Raw genomic sequence first — 19,100 nt, forward strand, 5'->3', positions numbered from 1 at the left:
ACTTACTCTTGATTCTGGCATGGAAACGCTTCATAATCTTTGGTCAAGACTCATTCTTTTCATTTCCTACTGCATCTAAAAACTGTTTTTTTTCTTAGGTTCCTGAAGAGTCTCCGACCATGAGCAGTGACAATTTTTATATGTAGGTTGTTATGGTTGGGATCTGAAATGCCCCCCAAAGACCTTATGTTGATAGCTTGGTTACCAGCCTGTGGTACTACTGGGAGGCAGCGAAACTTTGAAATGGCAGGGACTCATGGAAGGAAGTTATGCCATTCGAAGGGGACATTAGAACCCTTACTTCTTCCTTTACTTCCTGGCCACCAAGAGATGAGCAACTTTGACACATGCTCCCCCATTGTGTTATCTCACCACAGACCCTGTAACAGTGCAGCCAAGTCATGGTGGAATGAGTCATCTGAGAGCTAAAATCTTTCTTTTGAAAAGGTTATGTCTCAGGTGTTTTGTCACAGTAACAGAAAGCCGACTAATGCATGGCTTGTATTCTTCTGAGGACGGCTTGAACAACCCATCTCCTTGGGAGTTAGTTTTGCAGGCATTTAAAGTCATATTTGATCGCAATTAGTAAATTACTACTAGTCTTGCTGTGAATAAGTTTGGGGTTAGTGTGCCTATCCTAGTAAGGAGGCAAATGTAGTCTAGGAGGATTTTAGGGACTTAGGAGATAAGAAGGAAGATATCATTGGGTTTTTTTCATCTTCATACATATATGAAGACAACTTTCATAGCTGCTTTTGTCACTGTGTGAAAGGGGCTCTAATCAGCAATGCTCCTTTTGCTTTCTTTTGAACATTTTAAGCCACATTAAGGCACCCACTGTTTGTGGAGGCTGGGGTATTTCTATTTCTATTACTACTCCCTGTCATGCACTTAGTCTAAATGGGGTAAATGTTCCCATCTCCTACTTGTAGAAGTCCCCTTGGGGCTAGTTAGACTGGAGCATGAAATAGCTATCAGGTGGCAGAACACATTCCTATGTAGGTATGTGTAGAGCAAGCTTAGCTCATGGTCTCTAGATAGCTGCTGAGTGGCTGCAGTGTGATGATGTGGCAGGAAGGAGTTTGTCATTTAACAGTCCATGGCCCACAGTCTCTTCTAAGGAGAGGAGACTAAGTCTGGCCAGGAGGATCCCTGCTGGGCATTAGAGTTGGCATGGTGCCTGAAGTGAAAGTATCGTCCTATCTCGATCTCTGAGTCTGGTTCGGGGTTGGGTGGCTCAGGCACAAAGGGTTAGGTTTAGACCAAGGGGCTCTGTAGAGCAGAGACTGCAACTGCTGAGGTTCCGCAGCAGTGACTTGAGTGGTTCATGACTGTTCTGGGGGACAGACCTTTCCTTGTTTAACTTTCAAAGTCCACAGGGCTGGGGGCAGTGAATGTCAAGAGCTGGGGTTGTGATGTAGGCACCGTGTAATTGGGAATACCACACTGGAAGATTTCAGGCAAGTAAGAACTCAAATCCCTTTCTGTGACTGACGCTTGTCCCAAAGGCAGATGAAGCATCCGTGGGAATGGTCGTCAGTAGATTCTATTCTTTAAAAAGTGAGGTACAGGAAGTACCCTCTCTTCTCCCAAGTTACAGGAAGTACCCCTTTTTCCTTCATTGCTCTTGACCCCAGCCCAAACCTCAGGCTGCACAGGCTACAGCTTAGCGCCTTACACACATGTAAATCTCCAAGTTCTACATCTCCATCTGTGCCATTGTGCACAGTTCTGAGGAATGGGAAAGCGCCCAAGTCAGGATGCTTATCTCACATGCAAATGAAAGAGAGACATCACTCGGTATCTGAAAGTACGGCTTTCTAGGAAAATAGCCTCTTTTGGTTAATAATGCATAAATAGGCCCTACATGCTTTTTATGGTTCTGTTGAAGCTCTGCCAGGGACAACACACAACTGACAGTTCTAACTGTACTAATGCAAGCTCTCTCTTAAATGAAAGAGCCAGAGCAGAAATTATTTACAAATGACTTGCAAGCTCTGGGTCTAATTTGTGAATGTTGTCAGTGGAAGAGCTTGGCAGGTGCATAGTGCTAGTGCTTGTTTGTTTACAGAATAAATCACTTAAAAGTGTCTCAGATAGTAGAATTTAACTAAGGCAAAGCTACTCTGCTAATACAGAAATTCATCACCCTGCACCCCTGTGACTGCCATAGGGATACTTAGACTAACAAATGGAACTCAGTCATGTGTCCCTATTTTTCCTTTTCATCCTGCTCCATGTGATTCTTGGAAAATGCTAATCATTCCCTTCCCCATTTGAACCAGAACACAGGCATACCTTTTCTAAGTATGTGTAACTCCATGTTTTACCATCAGCAAAGACCCGAGACACAATCCTCCCCTGTCCATCATAATCCACTTTTTCACTAGTAGTTCCTCGCTGGATGCTGGCAATCTGACCCGTGGATGAGTAGGTGACATTGACAGCCATCAGCTTGCTACTAGGCAGCCAGAGAGTTGGGTGTCCCGATGTGTCATAAGCGATCCTCAGTAGAAATTTCCGGTGGTCATCGTAGATCTTTTCCGTCTTGGTGGTCCGATCAAAGTCAACTGAAAGGAGGTTTCGTCCATTGACCTGTTACCAAAATGAGATAGAAAACACTTGGTCATTTCAGGGCTGGCCATGTTTCACCCATTGGAGTACCCAGAATTGTTTAAATACTGCTTACGGTGATTGATTCTCTTTGCCAGTAAATTAATTTAGCAAATTCTTAGATACAAGGACAAGGGAATAGATGAACTGTTCTTTCAGAAGGTTTTATAAAGCAGAAAGACAGCCTGGCATTTATTCAAAACTGTTTTAATTAAAATTTGCAAACTAAAAGCAATAGATGAGAGAGGAAGAGAGGGAGAGAGACAGAGGTAGAGAAATAGAGAGACAAAGGGAGAGAGAGAGTGCAAAATGTGCTTGCTTTAAAGATTTTCCAGTGGAGAACAACACCCTATGTAAATCACTCAAAACTCCTCCCCCAAAAGGACAAAGAAAAAAAATAATTACTTAGTGAATTAATCATGGCTACATTAAATAAAACTGGTAAATGCGACTCTAACCCTTTGAAGTGCAGTTAAGTAGAAGTTGGAGCCCACATTACTGTAAATTATTAATGAGTTAAACTAGCAGGAGGTTACAAACACGATCATTGCTTTGGGCCCAGTATTGAAAAATCACAATTTTTTTAGAGTGTTGTTTTCTTTTGATAACATCTAGGGAACTGGTCCAGACTTGAGAGTTCTTTCCTACCACACACCAACGGCTGGACATTGTACTTAATTTATAAACCTAGCACTGTATCATTGCAATCAGTCCCTCCATGGCGGGATGCCATGTCCAGGACCTCTGATGAAATCTGGCTGTTATTATCTGTGATGCATGGCAGATGTCCTTGAGCCAGCACTCCCTACTGCAGTACAAGTATGGTGCTAAGTAGTCAGTAGACAGTGTTTGCGGACTGATCTCTGAAGGCAGGGACCATGCCTTTGTTCAGGCCTTGGTCTTCTATGGCACCTTGGTGGGGATGGTAGTCTGTACATACTAAAGCTCTCAGTAAATGCTTAAGTTGTTAAAAATGAATCCGAACAACCTTCAGAGTGTATGACCATATTTTAACTAGGTACTTTTAGAGTTAACAAATGAACAGCTCAGGCTGACTGGTTTTGTGGCTTGGATGTAGTTTGTTTTGCCAAAACCTAGGCAACCTAGTTTGGTTGCCAGTGTAACAGGATAGTGATGTGGAGCCTTGAAGGACTCATGAAACAGTTCTCATGGAAGTTGATTTGTTCTATCAAGAGCGGGTTCCCCTAGGCATGTTCTTTGTCCCTTTCTAATTATGACCAATTGTTCTAATTATGACCAATTTTTCTTCTACTCCCTGTTTTGAGGCTTTTAACAGAACCCAAGCAGATGTTGGTGTTATGCTTTTGGATTTCTAGAATGATTGGCTAAAATAAACCTCTTTCCTTTATAAACTACACAGCATCAGGTATGCTGTTATAGCAACAGAAAGCAAAATCCGATGTACACACATTTCTATATAAACACAAATAAAACACACGGTGTCCATATCTGTAACACCTGTGTTTACATACTATCTAAGCTTTTTGTTACTGTGACTTAAATACCTGAAAGAATAACTTAATGAAGGAAGGGCTGACTGGTTCACAGTTCAAGTTCATTCATTCAATCAAGGATGTAGTGGAGAGAATCAGGATACAGGGAAAGGAGGAGAGATAGCATTAGGCTGGCTTTGTCTCCTCCCACCTCTTTATTCAGCCCACCAGCATGTGAAGGGGTAGGCTTTCCCTCTTCAGCGAATGGTTCTGGAAACACCTACTGATGGGCTTGAACCTGTTAGGAGATTCTGACTCCAGTTAGAATGACTGAAGATTTGCTACCAGAAGTTCACCCCGTCAGCCAAACATACCACTTTAAACCACAACACATGCAAGCATACATGCGTATGTATATGATATACACGGACATTTGTGTAAACCTGTGATAAAGTTAGATTTTGCATCTTATCACTGATATTAATTTCATTCTAAGCAGAAATATTCCTTAAGCCTAAACTCTTCTAAAAATTAGTCATTCAAGGAGAGAGGTGTGAAGTCCATGGAGAGGTGTGGCATGAGTCTTAAAGTGAGCTTTTTTGGGGCGAAATATTTCCAAGAGGTGATTTGCAAATAATGAGAAAGGGTAGAGTTCAGCATGGAGTTGAAGGAAGATAGGGTTTATATGGAGAAAGAGAACCACTATATTATATCATGGCAGAAATTTGTGTGTATCCAGTCTCTACGGTGTGTGTGTATGTGTGTGTGTGTGTGTGTGTGTGTGTGTGTGTGTGTGTGTGTGTATGCACTATGCACAAAGTCCCAGGAATTCCAAAGCCCGGCCTCCAAGACTTACAAGGCCTAGGAGCAGCCTGCCATTGGGCTTTGAACCACCCTGCATCTGTTTTGTCCATGTGTGAACACAGAAGTTGGCCAGGGTTTGCAGATCTTGAGCCAGCCAGCTGGGGGCTTCCTGCCCTCTTCCCTCTCGGGATGAAGAAATGCTTCCACAACAGTTGTCCTCCTGCCTAGGTGAATTCTGCCACAGTTTGCAGGGTGCTTTGGAAGGAAGTTATAGCTAATATTACAAACATCTTTTCTCAGGTCCACAACAGGCAGGGCCAAGTGTTTCCGTTTCTACAGGCATTGTTTAGGATGCAAGAGGCTCTGGTAGGTCAATCACACTTCAATGTGTAGCCTCACATGTGTGAGTATATGGGCAGCACAAAATATACTCGGTGGATTATTAAAAACAAAAAGGCAAAGTTGGGAGAGGGTGGAGGGGAGATCCAGGAGGAGAAGTTTAGGGGCGAATATGATCAAAATATATTATACATATGTGTGAAATGAACAGTTAATAAAAATGTAGTATTAAATAGGGAAAAAAGAGGAGAGGTTTTTGTATGATTTAAATGATTTTATTAGGGCTTTTGGGTTGCTCAGATTTTGTTTTAGTAGGATGCCCCCCCCATTCCCATGTTCAGGTTTGCCCTCTTTTTAGAAAAAAATCCTTAGGTTGTGCCATCCTATGAATACCCATGAAAAGACTGTGTAGCTTCCACAATACTGCAGGCATTATTGCCCCATCTGTTTGTATTTTAGTTTGCATCCATTTTAATTTGTACTTCAATTCTTTACTGCCTTCACTAACCCTGCTTTATCTCCGCAGTGTTCCTCTGGCTACAATAGCAGAGTTCTGGGCTGCATATGTGGTATGATCAGTGAGCAACAAAAGATGGGGTCTGGAACTCATCTTTGCTCACCGGCTTCTGGCTTCTGATTTGTTTCTTTGGCTTGTGAGGAGGGTTATATGACACCAACCCTCCATCCTGTCCCCCCAGATAAAAATCAAGCATGTCTCACTGTCAACACTGTATGGGTTTCTATACCAAATATGTCACAATCTTGGAGCATCTGGAAGCATTAGGAGACCCAATGGGGTATAGATGTTTAATTTTTTTCTTTTTATCCAGATAAATGCTATATGAAACATCTTTCTTGTATCCTTAAACCGAAATAATGAGTTTCTTGGGAAGGGATGGAATTATTTTTCTCCACAATCAATACAAATCAAGGTGTGTGTGTGTGTGTGTGTGTGTGTGTGTGTGTGTGTGTGTGTCTGGTATAGCTGTATCACACTCTTAGATTTGAGCAATTCTCCAGCTTCAGCCCCTCAGGTTGCTAGGGCTGCACATATGTGCCAGTTTGCCTGGCAAGGTGTTAAACATTCTTAGTATTTCCAGATATCAGTCTCTGTTATTTAAAAGATAAAACTTTAAAAGACACTGACATCTTGCTCTCTCTGTTCGTTTTAAGCATACCTTCTTTGGGTATTGTGGCCAAGGGTTGTGTCCACTCTGAGATCCAATACTGTTTCCCTAAACAAGACTCCTTCCTTCCTTCCTTCCTTCCTTCCTTCTTTCCTTCCTTCCTTCCTTCCTTCCTTCCTTCCTTCCTTCCTTCCTTCCTTCCTTCCTTTCCAATTTATGTATTTTATGTATGAGCGCTCTATCTGCATGTATGCCTTTATGCCAGAAGAGGGCATGATACCCCCACTAAATATGGTCATGGGCCTTCATGTGGTTGCTGGGAATTGAACTCAGGACCTCTGGAAGAGCAGCCAGTGCTCTTAACCACCGAGCTATCTCTCCAGCCTCCTAACTCTTCTGGTATTTTGATTACAAAGCACATTATTTCAGTGGGGATTTTATTAATTTTTGAAGTTATAAAAATATCAGTTTAAGGAACTGGGGACATGGCTCACCCTGTACAGTGCCTACTCCATGAGCATGGAGGCCTGAGTTTGGATTCCTAGCACCCATACTAAAAAGAACAACAACAATGACAACAAAAGCTGGGGACTGTGGCATAAGCAGAAACAGGAGGGTTAGCTGCTGGCCATTGTGGCACGACCTGTCTCAACAAAACAAGGGAGATAGCTTCCAAGGAATGACACCTAAACTCATGTCTGGCCTCCACAGGAAGGTGCACACACACAAAGACGAAAACGAGGCTAAAATGAACATGTAATCTCAAGATGCAATCTTTAGTCATTGTTTTTCTTTCAGCCTGGAAGTGAATCCCAACACAGGGTACAGTGAAGGGACCACTGTGACTGCCTTTGTGACGGACTTTATTTCCCTTAAGCAAGCATAGGACAATCTCCATTTTCATAGCTATGTCTAACATGACTGTAATTAATCACAGCGTCCTTTGACAGTGCGAGGGTAATGGTTACAATTTTCCTTCTGGAGTGACTGAGAATTAAACTCATAATGACCTTAAACAATTTGCCTAAAAGGAGGTACCAGCACAATCGGGCTATGCACACCCTTTTGAAGTGTTATATGTGCAGAGGGAAGGGCTGGCTTGTTACCCAGCACACTTGGTGACAACATAAAGCCTTCTCAAGTGGCCCCATTGGAGCATCAACTACCACAGATGGCTCTGTGTCTCGGCCGTACTCACTCGTCATGAGAGCTAACTAAATGTGTGATCCCAATCCAGGACAGAATATTGCTTGAAAATACCACACAAACATGATGGCCGAGTGTGAGAGATTTAAATAAGCTATCATATTTATGTATGCCTTCAAAACACACTTCAGACTTTCAAATTCGGAATCTTTCTTTTTGAAATGATTCACTAAAATTATTCCTTTAACATGAATTCTGGGCAGGTGTAAGAAATGAATTTGCCCCCGAAGAACAGCATGGATAAAACTTTGGTCTATTTATAAACTTTGTTTTGGGGATAGTCTTACTATGTAGTCCAGGCTAGCCGTGAACTCATGGATTGCTAGCTTTAGCTTCCAAAGTGCTGGGATTACTGGTCTGTGCCCCTCAAGGTGTACTATTGCTTTTTAAATCTGTGTGTGTGTGTGTGTGTGTGTGTGTGTGTGTGTGTGTGTATGTGTGAACATGGGGATGCTTATGCCAAGCATGTTTGGGAGTCAGAGGATAGCCTTGGGCATTGGTCTTCATCTTCCCCCTGGATTGAGAGAGGGTCTTTGGACTCAAGGCTAGCTAGCCTGTGTACACACATGAGGATTCTCCTGTCTCAGTCTCACATCTTGCTGTAGAAGTGCTGACATCACAGATGCATGCTAATCCACCCTGCTTTGTGTGAATTCTGGGAATCTGAACTCAGGCCCTCACTCTTGGCCTACAAGCTTTACCTACTGAGTCTTACCAACTATTTTCTGACAAACACAAGCAGCTACCATGTATGTATCTATTTGTGAATGTGTGTCTGTTCACGCATGTGTGTATGTTGGTAAAGGACAAATGACAGTCCTGGGTTTTGTTCCTCAGTTGTCTACCTTTTTTTTTTTTTTCTTTTTTCTTTTTAAACAAACCAGAATCTCTCATTGGCCTGTTGGCCTGGAGCTTGCTAATTAGGCTAGGCTGGACGGCTCAAAAATCTGTTGGATGTACCTGTCTCTGCCTTGCTGGTGCTGGGATTACAAGTGTGCCACCCTGCCTGCCTTTTAAAAGTGGCCTATAGGGACTGAACTTGGGTCCTTATGCTTGCAAGGCAAGTATCTTATTGACTGAGCCAACTCACCAGCCCTCATCTATGTTTATTTTTACTATTAGCTACCAGCGAGCAGACCACCGAATATCTTTATTCTGCCATGCTTTCCTGTATTGCTGCCAGGTTCCATGTGTCTATTTCCCACTGTATTCATTCTTATTGTACCCAGAACGGTCTCACAGAAAATGCATTTACTAGATTCTAATAGAATTTTCCTTTTTCTACTTCCTGCCTTCCCTTTAACTTTTAAATCTATTTTATGCACACACACTTTGTATAATAACTAGCTATCCATCTCTCAGTCACCCATCTACTATACCTATTATATGCAGTGTTAGGTTTGTTTATAGCAAGAGGACATCAGCAAGGCCAGACACTACTCATGCAGCCTCTTTCCTTGGATGATCTACATGCAATGAAACACAGACAATCATACTGCAAGGCTGTCTTTCCTCATTCCTTCATCCACTGAATAAATATTTGAGCATCCACCATGTGTCAGGCACATACTAAATTTATGTCAAAAACTTGAAAATGAAAAGAACCTTCTGCTAGGAAATACTGAAAAGGACAGAGGAGAAATTCTGGGGCCCAGGAGATGGAGGTGGGGGGTGGGTGGGATGGGTGCAAGTGGTCCATCAGACTGATTCAGGTCACAGGTGGCCACAGGCTTCCTGCCCTCACTTTTTTTCCCCATCTCGGTGGGCCCCAGGTTTAATTCTCAAATAGCCTTTCCCATCAGCACTTTCCTCCTTGGGGTTTTTCTCTTGGAATCAACAGAGGAGAAATCAGCAGTCAGATTGGGCACACCCAATCGTATCGCGACGGGAAGAAACCCTCCCTTGTGATCGCGGCATTGTCTGTGGGAGAGCCATCACATATATCATCTGGAGGTCTCCTTTCAGTGTCTCAACAGGCTGTTTGAAAGAGTGCATTTGCTGAATTGTCTTGCTGAGGCACTGTGGTCCTGCTATTTAGACAGACGTTGATGCTTATACCTGTGTGCATGACTCCCTTCATCCTCAGAGTGGGTGTCTCCATTTAGAGTGGGTGAAGGATCAGGGACTTCAGATCAGTCTCTGTCTCTACACACACACACACACACACACACACACACACACACACACCACACTGCACACTGTAGCCTAGGCTGGCATGGAACTCACCATGTTGCCTATGAACAAAGTATTTCCCTCTTCCCACAGACAGAAAACTGGACAGCCCTCTCCTAGCCATGTGCTGTGTGGGTAGAAATACTCAACATGAGGGTCTGGGTGAGGGTTAGGGATATGTCACCATGCTTTTATTTCCACTGTACTTTCACACTGGCTCACTGACACCTGTAATGACTATGTGAAATGAGAAGATCTAGTCTGCCACATAGCAATATAGAATTGATACTATCTAGATAGTATTATTTAATCTGTTTTCTAATATAGATGTAATGATGTGTAAGCAAACTAAGAGGGTGGGACACAAATGGCCTATGAGATATACCGTTATTAAAAAAAAAAAACTGGCACCATTAGGTAGATTCCTCTAATTTTGACTTTAGGAAAATTTCCACAGTGGCTGACTAGACTATGGTCCCATCATCATTTTATAATGATTCCCCTTTAGTCACATTCTGTGCAATTGTTGTTTTCTTAGCCAGTGCCATTCTCACTTGGTGAGATAGGATTTCAATGCTGTGTTTCTCTGACAGCTAGGGTAGTGATTTGAATGAGAATGGCCCCCATAGACTCATACATTTGGATGCTTGGTCCATAGTTAGTGGAACTGTTTGGGAAGGATTAGGAGGTGTGGCCTTGTTGGAGAAGGTGTGTCACTATGGGTGGGCTCTGTGTCTCAGAAGCCCACTCCTTTCCCAGTTAGCTCCCTCTTTCTCCTTCATGCTTCTGTGATTGCTCAGGCACCCTGCCTGCCTTCCACCATGACGGGCATGGACTCTAAGCCTTTGAAACCTTGAGCTCCAAATTCAATGCTATCTTTTATAAGCTGCCTTGGTCATGCTATTTTAAGCACAATAACAGAAAGACAGCTAGTGGTGTTGAACACTTTTTTGTTTGTTTATTGGCCAAGTGTACTTCATGTTTGAAGAATTGTCCACCTGTTTCATTAGCCCACTTACTGCAGTGTTGCACAGTAGGTAAGTCATGGAACCAGCCTGCATGTGTAACCATAGATATATGAAAACAATGTGGAACATATACACAATGAGATTTTATTTTCCAGCCATAAAGAAGGAAGTGATGCTGTTTACAGGACAAAGGGTGCAAGTGGAGATAATCATATCAAGTGATTCTAGTCGGTTTCAAAAAGAAATATGCAGCATGTTTTCTTTGACTTAGGGTCCCTGGATTTTATATAAATTAATGTATGTACCGACCTAATCAAAGGAGAAGTGTAGCTGTCTAATGGGACAACAGGGGTTAATAGGAGTCAAAGGAGTGAGAAATGGGAAAGGGTAAGGACTGGGTAGGGGGTGCTTAAAGCATATCCTCTATTTGTAAACTTAAAAATGTGGCGCCTGAGGCTAGACCCTGTTTTTTTTTTTTCTTTTTTCTTTTTCTTTTTAAATTCTAGGGGTTATATTGTCTTTGGTGTTCAGGGCTGGGTAAACCCAAATTGAAGGCAATTCTTTGTGTCTTCTGATGAAGGCCCTTGTGTAAGGCTTGGTGTGACTGTGGATCGTGTGTGTGTGTGTGTGTGTGTGTGTGTGTGTGTGTGTGTGTACACATCTATGACTAATATATGTGTGCCTGTGCCTCATGTGTGCACACCATATGTATTCCAGGAACTGCAAAGCCTGGGAGCTCATCTGCAGTGGCCGAGGAAGGAGGACCTGGACTGAGAGAGTAAGGGACAGCCATTGCTTTCTAGGTGCTGTGGAGAGGCACCTGAAACTTGAGTGCACTTGGCAATGGACCACAGTCCCTGGACAAGCAGAAGAAACAAAGTGGAGGGTTCCCCTGTCCATAGCTTTAGCTGGACACCACCCTTATCTTCCTCTCTAGTGACTACTGTGTCTTCCTCTCATTGTCCTTGCCTCCCTCCAGCTTTATTTCACTCCAGCCTGCCAAAACCAGTCTGGGGCTGACTGGAGCTGGGCATAGGGATGAGGTGTATTTAGCCCTGTAGAGAGACCACCATTATAGCTTCAAACACCATCCTTGTGAGTGACTGCAATCAGAATATAACCCACAAGTTGGATATAGTCTGTTTGATTCACTGATGCTTTTTAAAATTTCATTTCTGTTTCTTGGAAACAGCCAGACGCAATATTTAGTTGCTGTTTCTCACCCTAAAGAATTGCCAAGGTAAATAATGCTCTGGCCCCTTAGGATAATAATTTAGGCATTTGGACTGTAGGAGGAAGAGGAGGGGAATTACCATAAGCTTCGTGTTTTGTTTGCACTTCTTGATTTGGAGTTGTTTGTTTATTTTCAATGGCAAGGGAAGTAATGTTGGGAAGAATTATCTACATTTACCTGATAAACTAAAACTCTGTTTGCTAATATAAAGAATGAATCAGGTTCAGGTAACTGTGGTTGCAGGTGATTTCTTGCAACCCGTGATTCAGTGTTTAATCTACATTGTCTTTACCCAATAGATACCATAAATCACAGCTTGCCTTCCAGATGCAGTTGGCCTGTAATGTAAGAGTGATTAAAACAACTACAACGGCAGCAGCAGCAGCAACAACAACAACAACAAAAGCACTAAGTAAATGCAGAGACCATTTTGCAAAGCTCAATTACACCAGCATAATGAGAAACACCACATTTCTCATAAAGAAACCCATAAAAGGTGGAGTTTCTATCAATTGTGAAGAGACAGCATGTAGAGAGGTTCTGAGGCTGGAAGTCTTACTACACATCCTAACCACAGTTCAAACATATGGAGACTGCAAAGAAAGATGTCACCTCTTAATGGCTGGCCTGTCTCCTTTAGCGTTCATATTTGTGACTTTGAAAACTGAATATTTAAACCAAGTTTAACTTATCTGCGTCTATCCAGGAAGAAACCATCACCACTAACAGAGCAGGAGAAGGAAGATTATGGCCCTAAGTTAGGGTGACATTAGCAAGGACAAGGTTCAGTGGATAACCAGAGACCGTGCACTTGGAAGTGTGTTACATGCGATTTCTAAATTTCTCAGGGAAGAATTTCCTTTTAATCATTTGAAGGCTTTGATGGCTGGCATGACTCGTGTAGACAGATGAGGGTGGCAGGTGGCAAGTTCCACCATGCAGGCAGGCTGTGTACATAGAGCAGCTCTGGATACAGCACAGAGCTGGACATCCTCCTCTTTCTCAGTATCACTTACCCTGAGCTTTCGGCCAAACACGTTGACTTTGCCTTGGGCTTGTTCTTTTCGGAATCTCCATTCTACCAGATTCTGTCCGTTCTCACCAGGAAGAGTCATGTTTCTTTTGGCCACTGTGGGATTCGCAGTGCCAGCCAGAACGTGGGGTTCCGTCTGGTAGTGTGAGTCTAGACCACTGGCATAGATGATTCTAAGGGAGCTGTCGTAACCAATCTGGTAACTGTTTCTTAACTGGTCTAAAAAAAAAAAGGAAAAAAAAAATAAAACCGAGAAGCAGAAAAAACGTGAACTATTCTGTCTATATTAAACATCGGACAAGGAGGACATTCAGAATTGATAAATATTTCTAAAACATTGAGACCCACTTACAAAAACAAATGAGGTTTTTAATGGTGCTGCTATGGTCTGGATAACTAATGTCCCCTCAAAAGAGATTTAGGTGTTGGGAGCCTGGTCTGTGAGGTTAGTTTTGGAGTCTGATAATTTTAGGTAGTACCTGTCTGAAGGAAGTACATCCCTGGGGCAGGTACCTAATACCATCCATCCTACCTACCTTCTCTCTCTCCCTCTTTTCCTGTGTCACTCTTCCTTCCTCTACCCTCCCCATCTCCTTCCTGTATCCCATGAGAAGAAACTCTTCTATTATGTTACCATTGCCATGATGTCTTGCCCAATCTCACGGGCAAGCAGCCACGGTCTGAAATCTCTGGACCTGTTAGCTAAAGAAATCCTTTCTTCTGTTGCCTCTGTCATTGTATTTTATCATGGTGGTGAAAAAAAGTAATGAATACAGATGTCCTCCCCGAGCGTTAACAGGACAACGCAGTCTTCTGGTATTTCATGCTACCACAGTTTTGGCTGAATATCAAAGGCGGACGTTAGGAGGATTTAAAAGTACCAGTGACTTTAGTAGATGAGATGTAGGTTTGCCTTCTTTGGGATGATCAGCAGCCCCAAGCTCTTTCTTGTGTGTCCACCTCCAGTATCTTAGAGGAATCCCTGCTCCTCAGCCCATGTGCACCCTGCTGTCTTAAAGGTCACTATCCATAGCTTGTATTCTCAAAATATAAAGTGATATTCTCCCCAAAATTGACTTTTAAGAAAATGGACCCACCTAATGTTTTATAAAAACCCCTTTCATATTGTAGACTGGCGCCTCTGTCTCAGTATAAGACTTTGGAGTAATATAGGACCATTCATTGAAGAAATACAAACAAGAACTATTGCTTTTAGATGATTGCAGAGATTGCTTGATGTGTTGTGGAATATTATTTTAACTAGGCAACCATGTGTTACATTTGTTTATGCTGTATTTGTTAACTATGTAAAGGTGTGTTGCATTTTTGTTAATTAAGTAAAATTAACCTGGACTCAGAGAGGGGGGGTTAGCAACTGGTTGACAGGAAGTAGCAAGGAAGAGCTTAGCATTATTAATATTATTACTATTATTATTATTATTGTTGTTGTTGTTATTTGGTTGAGGCAGTGAGGAAGGGAGTGGCTTCCAGACTGCCATCAAAGAGAGAAAGTTAGTCAATTGCTACTCCAACTCTCTGGAGCTCATGGGTTTTTCACTCTAGCCTTTGAATCCCTTTTTATTAGAACAATAGAGATTTAGTTAAAGCTACCTTAAGTGGCAGGAACAGACCCACTGTCTGAGGGAAACTGAATTCCCCTCAGGCTATGGCCTTAGCAGGCAGGCTGTTAGTAGTTTAAAGAGCTGCCACTATAATGAAGGTAAAACAACTCCGATGGATACATTTTTAAAAAGGAAAAAGAATGAAACAAAAACAGTGTGTCAATCCAAACTAAACCCAAGCAGAATAGGAGAGGTTTACCACAGGTTTAATCATGTCAAGCTGTGAAAGAGTTCAGATACTACATTAACAGGGTCTTGGGATGTGGGGTAAAATCATTATGGTGTGTATGGCTTCCAATACCACATGAGGGTGGATGACAGCACCTCACCTCAAGTTACTGCAGTAAGATGGCATTGGAAAAGGCATGCTCTCAAAAACTGATAGGGTGACACATATCAAGAGCTGGGGTTCAGTTGTTGTATTAAATAAGCATGGAAAAAGACATTTTTCTAGGCTAGAATTATTTCATTTTATACACGTGTGTGTATGTGGGCATATAATATTGCCTGTAGGGCCTTTTATTTCACTACTGTGTCTAAACATCCCTGTATTCCCTTCCCTTCATCTGGCTTATCTTAGACCATGAAGGTCCACATTCTACTTGGACACCACTGATCACTTGCTCATTATTCATACCAGATTCTGCTTTTGCCTTTACCTTGAACCATGGTGTAGAAAGAATCGATTGAGGACAAATTTGAAGTGATGCTGACGTCTTCGTCTCGGCTGGATGACTCAATGTCCACTGTGATAGCCTTGTCCATATCCCCATGTAGGTTGGTAACCACTCCGGTTGGAAATGTAACATTCGTTAGGCGACCTTCACTGTCATAGCTGAAGGAGAGAGGCATCGTGTGGCGTTAACAAGGAAATGGCCAGCCCTTTTTACCTATACATTTACGGCACACCAGTATTAGCAGCACACATTTGGAGGAGTATTTGTCTTTGTGCATGAGCCAGGTATGCCGAGCAAGGACTTCAAACACGCTTTGAAGTAATCAGACGCCTGTTTAACACAGAAAAATCTCACTGGTGAGAGCAAGGGTAAACAGAATAGTTCTCCATCTCAGCATTTTAGTCTTTGAAGTGTGACCAAAACCCACCTGCACATCTAATTTGCTGTTTCAAAGGGAACATGTTTGCTGATATTAAATTCCTTAGTATTCCTTCATATTTTCCACCAAGTAGACGTAATTCAGTGTTTTGTGCTTTTAAAATTTTATCAACCAAGCCCTCCATGACTGTGCAACATATATGTACTCCCTTCAAACACATTTAAAGTATTATTTTAGCATCTTGACACATTTTCAACACATTAACTAGAAGGAAAAAAAAAAAAAGCCTTTTCAAAACTCTTTGAACAATGTCAGGGGCTGTTGTCCAGGACCTAGTGAAAGGTAGGCAAATGCTGTATTTCTAAACTGTATCCTTAGCTCTAAAGACCTTAAAAATTTCTCAGTGATTGACGTAATTTATGGTAAATCAGGACTTTGGTGGCAGTGATGGTGACAGCCATTCTTAAAGATTACTGGTTTTTTTTCCCTAGAGAAAGATGTATTTTTAATTATGTGTACATGTTGTGGTATGTGTACATATATGTGGATGCCCAGAGAATCTAAAAGAGGGTGTAGGACCCCCATGGAGTTCCAGGTGGTTGTGAGCCTCCTGAGGTGGGTGCTGGAAACTCCTTCAGAAGAGGAGCAAGTGTTCCTGACTGAGCCATCTCTTCGGCCCCCAGCCTCTTTTGTCTAGACTGCTATTTTAGGACTATATGGTATCACAAGTGACTTATTATATTTAGTGAAATGAGATACGGTATTTCCTGACATTTAACATTCTTTGATATTTTATTACATGCTTATTTTTTAGCACACAAATATGGGAAACTTATTTAAATGTTAGGATCCATTTTAAATACCATGCTGTGGTAATAAAAATGTACTCCAGGAACAACACTTGACTAAGAATTCAATTTTTCTGAATTTTCTACTTGTGGCATCCTCAGAGAAAAAATTTAAAAGATGGCCACATTATCTGAATAGGGAAAAACAAATTCAAAATTCTCAATGAAAATTTTAGAAGCTTCCTTGTAGCAGTGATAGCGGAGAGTAGATGTGTTTTAGAGGTGGACAAAACCTGCCAGGGGTGTGCAAACATACACTCACAACAGTAAGTATAAATACAGAGCAATATGGAACGCAGAGCAGAAAAGCAAGCAAATGTTTGCTGTTAGGCAATCTCAGGCGATAAAGATGGTGAAGACAGAGGTCTGCTCCTTCGAGCCTGGTGGTGTGCTGACCCATTAACTCAGAGGGCTTAGGGTCAGGGTGATCTTGGGTTTGACTGACATGATCTGACAGCCTGCCACGTGGCTGCTGTGGTAGGAATGGGCACTCAGGAGGAAGTGGGGGAGATGGAGGAGGGGGGAAAACGAAGGTACCACTAAGCGTCATCATTGCTTGGAGGCGGAAAGGGCAGCGCCAAAGAAACTAAGCAGGCATCCTTCCCTCCTTAGCAATCCCACAGCCCCGAGAAGATTCAGGCATAAACGAAAGAAATCAAAACTAGTTTGCTACTGTCACTGCTTTTCTGAAGATATTATTGATCCCGAAACAAGCAGGCACAGGCTCATTCACACGGCAGAGTGGAAATATAGAATTATGGACAGGATCAGTCTCCAGTAAAGGCTTCTATGCGGTATAATTCTTGCATTACATTGTACTGTTCCCAGTTCGCGAGTCCTTCAGAATTCAACAGCCTCTGGAATCCCCTTACACATACATCATTCTATAGTGTTGGCCCTCCCCCATCTTTAAAATGGCAAGATGAAGATGATATGGTTATGTCACTTGTCCAAGCTCTCATGCCTGAGCTGTCACTGGAACTGTTAGGAACCTGACCTCAGGCCCATTGTTCTTTCTGTAAATCACAGGCCCTGACTCAAAGTTGAGATCTGTCCTTTATACACGCGGCCCTACTCACCAGCAGCAGCTGATTCATTCTTGCTGCAGCCGCTGACCTTCCCTCTTGCTGGTTTATATTTTCCAGCCCCATTCAATCTCAAGCAGAAACTTCACCTTTCTCCTGCAGAAAGCATTTTGCCAACCTTTGACTTGATGCTTTCATTGGCTTACCACTCATTCCATTTCCTGCTGGGCAGGCATTTTCTATTGCAGGCAGCTAAGCACACCAGCCCAGGATGCTGGGCATTCAGAAGGCAACCTGTTAGCCTTTGGTTCTTTGGGAAATAAAAATACAAGTAACCTCTGGAAATGGTACAGTTAGAAGGACATACAGATAAGCTAGCTCCTCAATCGCTCAGCTTAACAGTTTGGCCCCGGAAGTTCTGAATGTGTGCCTGCTAACAAGTGGCTAAACCTAAGTTAAGGCATTAACAGGAGGATGCCAGGAATGAGTAAGAGCCTGCCCTCAGGGCATCTTCCTGTCTAGTTACCTATCAGCTTCTGAATACAAGGGTAATGATAATCCAAAGAGAGCACAAAATAGTTCCGAGTGCCCCTCAGGAACCACAGATCCCCAGAGGGACCAGGATGTAGGCAGAGATATCTCCAGTTGGAGGAGCCAGTGGGAACCTCCTTGTGGTAGCACATGAGGAAGTTGAGGGTCCTGGGGTCTAGGGTATTTGTCAGGGAAGCTGTTAGGATTGGGAGAAAGTTAAGTTAGTCATTGAGCTTTTAGGGGCTGGGAATCTTCGCATCAGAACTCTGTAGGAGAGTCGGGCCTCCAGCAGGCTTCATTATGGGGATTGCTGTGTTGAGGAAGGCTTATAGGAAACCAAAATGTTAATAAGGCTGAGTGTGACAGGTAGCACTAAGGGAGTTTACCAAGGGATGGCAGGGCAGGCAGTGAAAATTCCCTAGACTTGCTGATAACTCAAAACATAGGGAAAACATCAGGGACCAACACAGTAAAGAGCTACCATCTTTTACCTCCATGGTTTCATAAATGGATAATTTAATCATTCTGAAGGCAGAAAAGGCCTAATTTCAGACCAAGAGATAGCTGGTCAAAAGGAATACATTCTGGGGTTGGAAGCAAGTAGTACTGTCCCTTGCTTACCACAAGGGACATGAGGTAGGTGGGGGCAGTTATTCCTGTGTGTGCTTTTATGTTTATGTTGGATGAAGCAGGGCCAGCTGGGTAGACATGATTGGACAAGACATTGGTGATGAATGGATGGACCAGAAAAGCAAGGTCTCTCTCTGTTTTTCAGATTCTACCAGATCTCGCTAGGTGGAGTCTGGAATGAGGGTCTTGGGACCTACTTTAAGAGCAGAAAGGACAGAGAGGGGCCCCTTCAGTATTACAAGGAAAGGAACCACAGTTTCTGTGACCCATCTTGGGGAAGAGGACATGTTTCTGGAGTGGAGGAAGAAGAAAAGAAGGTGGGAGAAGACAGAACTTTCCTAGTCTCTTTTAACTTAAAACACTCAGCAAAATAAAGCCAGGCCTTTGGGTGTTGTGTTATGAACACCCAGAATTATCATCCTCATTTAGTTCTTCATT

At 42.6% G+C, this 19,100-nt stretch overlaps 1 protein-coding gene across 11 annotated transcripts in view; it reads right to left on the reverse strand.

Annotated features, from left to right (window-relative positions):
* Tenm3 (teneurin transmembrane protein 3) overlaps window positions 1-19,100 on the reverse strand; it is a 1,243,671-nt gene that overhangs the window by 11,907 nt on the left and 1,212,664 nt on the right. For all 11 annotated transcript variants that reach the window (XM_051182423.1, XM_051182422.1, XM_051182421.1 and 8 more), the window contains 3 exons: window positions 15,232-15,407; window positions 12,934-13,169; window positions 2,299-2,595 (listed from right to left, as the gene is read on the reverse strand). In XM_051182423.1, coding sequence (XP_051038380.1) covers window positions 2,299-2,595; window positions 12,934-13,169; window positions 15,232-15,407 — 709 coding nt within the window. The remainder of the gene's footprint in view (window positions 1-2,298; window positions 2,596-12,933; window positions 13,170-15,231; window positions 15,408-19,100) is intronic.

This window comes from Phodopus roborovskii, unplaced genomic scaffold (assembly GCF_943737965.1).
Source record: "Phodopus roborovskii unplaced genomic scaffold, PHOROB, whole genome shotgun sequence".
In the NCBI taxonomy this organism is placed as follows: domain Eukaryota; kingdom Metazoa; phylum Chordata; class Mammalia; order Rodentia; family Cricetidae; genus Phodopus; species Phodopus roborovskii.